This window comes from Danio aesculapii, chromosome 14 (genome assembly GCF_903798145.1).
Source record: "Danio aesculapii chromosome 14, fDanAes4.1, whole genome shotgun sequence".
In the NCBI taxonomy this organism is placed as follows: domain Eukaryota; kingdom Metazoa; phylum Chordata; class Actinopteri; order Cypriniformes; family Danionidae; genus Danio; species Danio aesculapii.
In genome coordinates this window covers 38,970,841-38,974,150 of record NC_079448.1, presented here as the reverse complement: position 1 = coordinate 38,974,150, position 3,310 = coordinate 38,970,841, and the positions used below count along the sequence as shown (strand labels likewise).

The 3,310-nt window shown below is 31.3% G+C and overlaps 1 protein-coding gene across 1 annotated transcript; it reads right to left on the bottom strand.

The window, feature by feature from the left end:
• lect2.2 (leukocyte cell derived chemotaxin 2, tandem duplicate 2) lies at positions 1–3,310 on the bottom strand. The gene is made up of 6 exons (XM_056472336.1): positions 3,268–3,310; positions 3,049–3,186; positions 2,664–2,690; positions 2,466–2,556; positions 519–664; positions 1–337 (listed from the first exon to the last, which is right to left on the bottom strand). The coding sequence occupies exons 2-6, from the start codon at positions 3,110–3,112 to the stop codon at positions 171–173; spliced, it is 495 nt and encodes a 164-aa protein (XP_056328311.1). The 5' UTR covers positions 3,113–3,186; positions 3,268–3,310; the 3' UTR covers positions 1–170.

Sequence of the window (3,310 nt, the reverse complement as noted above, 5' to 3'; positions counted from 1 at the left end):
TTAGATTAAATGACTTTATTGTTATTTCGCAAAGTTCTGTACAAAGCATTTGAAACTCTGTAAGTTTAAGGAATTAAATCTGACAAATGACATAAAATGCAAAAAAAGTTGACATTTGGATCAGTTGAATGCAACAGAAGTTTGAAGGTGGCAGTCGGTCATCGGCTCCATCAGAAGTACTTTGTTGGATCTGATTTGTCACACATTTGAACATGAACATGGGAAGTGATGCCAGGATAAACTTTCTGCATGGGCAGAAGACGTCCGATCTTTTCATATTTAAACCGGGTCCCGGACAACTGATCTGGCATAACGTAGAAGAGCTTGAAGCAGAGACCTGCCGAACAGATGGCATTATTGTGAAATTATGATTCTCTTGTATGAAGTCTTCAAATGTCATTTGTGGAATTATTTTTATAAACAAACAAAAATGTAGTTAAAGATAAATAAATAAAGTCTCTAAATGAAATTTGTGAAACATTTTATTAAGTTAATATATATGTGATGACAGTACAAACCTTCACCCATTAAGGTTATCCCATCATCAATAGCATTGTTATTTCCATATGGTTTAGCTCTGCCGATTATCCTGACATCAAATGGAGCATAAAGATAGGCTCCATCAGAACACACAATGTCCAGACCCATGTGTTTCTTGCTCCCACTGCAGCACAGGTACACATAATAAGAATCAAAATCAATACTATAAATAAATAAATAAATAAATATATATATATATATATATATATATATATATATATATATATATATATATATATATATATATATATACACACATATATCTATCTCTCTCTATATATATATATAAATATTAGCTTAATTTTGTTTTAAAGTTTATCAGTAATCAGTGTATGTTTCTTCAAAAAAGTTATTAATTACTAATAACATCATTATGATTGTATTTAAAACCTTTCTGAGTATTTTGACTGAAAAATAACTTAGTTACTCAATAAATAATTTTATTGGTTGAGTCAATACTAAAAATCCACCATTGCCTAAACAACAGAAATTAAACTTTTAATTCTTTAAAGTTGAGTCAAACAGGAGCTTTAATTTTGTTAAAAAAATAACACAAAAAATTGAAACTATGTTTATCAAAAGACAAGACTTTTCAAATTTATAGCACATTCATGTCATAACATATATTTACCATAAAAATATATGAATGTGCAATTGATACATACATACATACATACATACATACATACATACATACATACATTTATATACAGTTGAAGTCAGAATTATTATCCCCCTCTTTTGTTTTTTGTTTTTTTTTTTCTTTTTTAAATATTTCCCAAATGATGTTTAACAGAACAAGGAAAATTTCACAGTATGTCTAATATTATTTTTTTATTCTGGAGAAAGTATTATTTGTTTTATTTCGGCTAGAATAAAATCAGTTTTTAATTTCTTTTAAACCATTTTAAGGTCAAAATGATTAGCCCTTTTAAGCTATATTTGTTTTTGATAGTCTACAAAACAAACCATTGTTATACAATAACTTGCCTAATTACCCTAACCTGCCCAGTTAACCCAATTAACCTAGTTAAGCCTTTAAATGTCCTTTTAAGCTGTAAAGAAGTGTCCTGAAAATATCTAGTAAAATATTAGTTACTGTCATCATGACAAAGATAAAATAAATTAGAAATGAGTTATTAAAACTATTGTACTTAGAAATGTGTTGAAAAAAAAATCTTCTCTTCGTTAAACAGAAATTGGGAAAAAAAATAAACAGGGGGGGCTAATAATTCTGACTTCAATTCTGACTCTACAGAGAGAGAAAGAGAGAGAGATGACCTTAAAAGCATTGATCTTGTATTGTCATGAACTAATTTACTAATTGATTTAAAACTATTTCTTAAGCGTATTTAATTACAATTACTTCATTTTTATAGAACGAAGGCATTTATAACTACCTAAAAATGTAAAGTTATTGAGTGGAAAAGCAATTTAATAGCAGAAACTTGTGATTTTTGTAAATAATTACTCTCAACCCTGGTCATAATGTACAATCAAAATGATGCAGAGCATCAAAATACTGTAGATCTGGCGTCAGTTATTTTTAAATTTGTTCATGAATGCCTTGTGAAAAAGTGGTAGAGACAGCATTCTGCAAAATATCTTCTATATATAATTTTTTGGGGGGATTTTCCCCTTTAATGGAAAGGACAGTAGAGAGTATTGACAGGAAAGCATGGGGAGCAGAGAGAGAGGGGAGGTATCGGAATAGAACCACGAGGCGGGAATCAAACTCGGGTCGCCGTGAGCACCGAAGTCCATGTGTTGAGGCACTAACCACAACACCACTGGCGCCAACTGCAAAATATCTTCTTTTAGGTATAATTTGGTGTTGTTAAAACTTCTGTGATACAGAATAAAGATAATTTCTTTAACGTGTCATCAGCAAATTGAAGCATTATATACAAAAAGTCACAATTTACCGGCTGGCTCCATAGTGTCCACAACCATACTTTGTATCACATCCTCTTTTCATGTTATCTGGGTTTCCACCGCAGAGGGGTCCAAATTTCACTGTGGAAAAAAATGTGTAAAAACTCATCTCTGTGTTATGTACTTCCTGTTTTCGTCTTTATATTTGTCTAATTGTTTGTAATTTTTTTTTCATTTGCATTTCATACCTTGATCAACACATGAGCTGCTAAGCACTGAAAGAGAGAGGCACATTGAGATTCATTTGCATACAGTTTTTGGATCACTTTTGCAATGTTTACTGTGCATATTAATTTGCTTGTATAGTCTTTTCACAATGCATTTTAATGACACACCACCACAAAGCAATAGTAAACTTGTTTTGTTAGCAAGAAAAAAATGTAATTAGTATGTTTTAACATGTATTTAACCTTAATAACATTAAATATACATTGCAGAACACAATAAACTGTTAAATCAAGCTTATTTTGTGAAGTACGCTACATGCTGTGTTACACACTAGCAGCACTTACGAGATAAGTTTCAGGTTTATCAGCAATATTGATACTATAAGGTCAAATTGTTGTATCTCACCAGCCAAAACCAGAAAACAGAAAAGGATGTCGAGATGCATGATCCTGTAAGTGCTTGTTTCCATTGCTTTCTTCACGGTTGATGTCCTCTGTCTGTTTGGCTGACTAAACTCCGAGTTTTTATATTTGGTCTGTGCTCCTGTGGAAATTCATACAAATGTTCACACACAGAGACAAGCAGAGGATTATAAGCAAAAACAAGGCATTGATCATGACTCACATTGAGCCTGTTTTTCTCAGTTTTGCTTTCGCTTTCATTCTAG

Coding starts and splice junctions, on each gene's coding strand:
- lect2.2 (XM_056472336.1), bottom strand. CDS start 3,112: ATGGAAACAAGCACTTACAGGATCATGCATCTCGACATCCTTTTCTGT. Junction 2,691..3,048: donor CTGTTTTCTGGTTTTGGCTG/GTGAGATACAAC, acceptor TCTCTCTTTCAG/TGCTTAGCAGCTCATGTGTT. Junction 665..2,465: donor GGACACTATGGAGCCAGCCG/GTAAATTGTGAC, acceptor CCTGTGCTGCAG/TGGGAGCAAGAAACACATGG.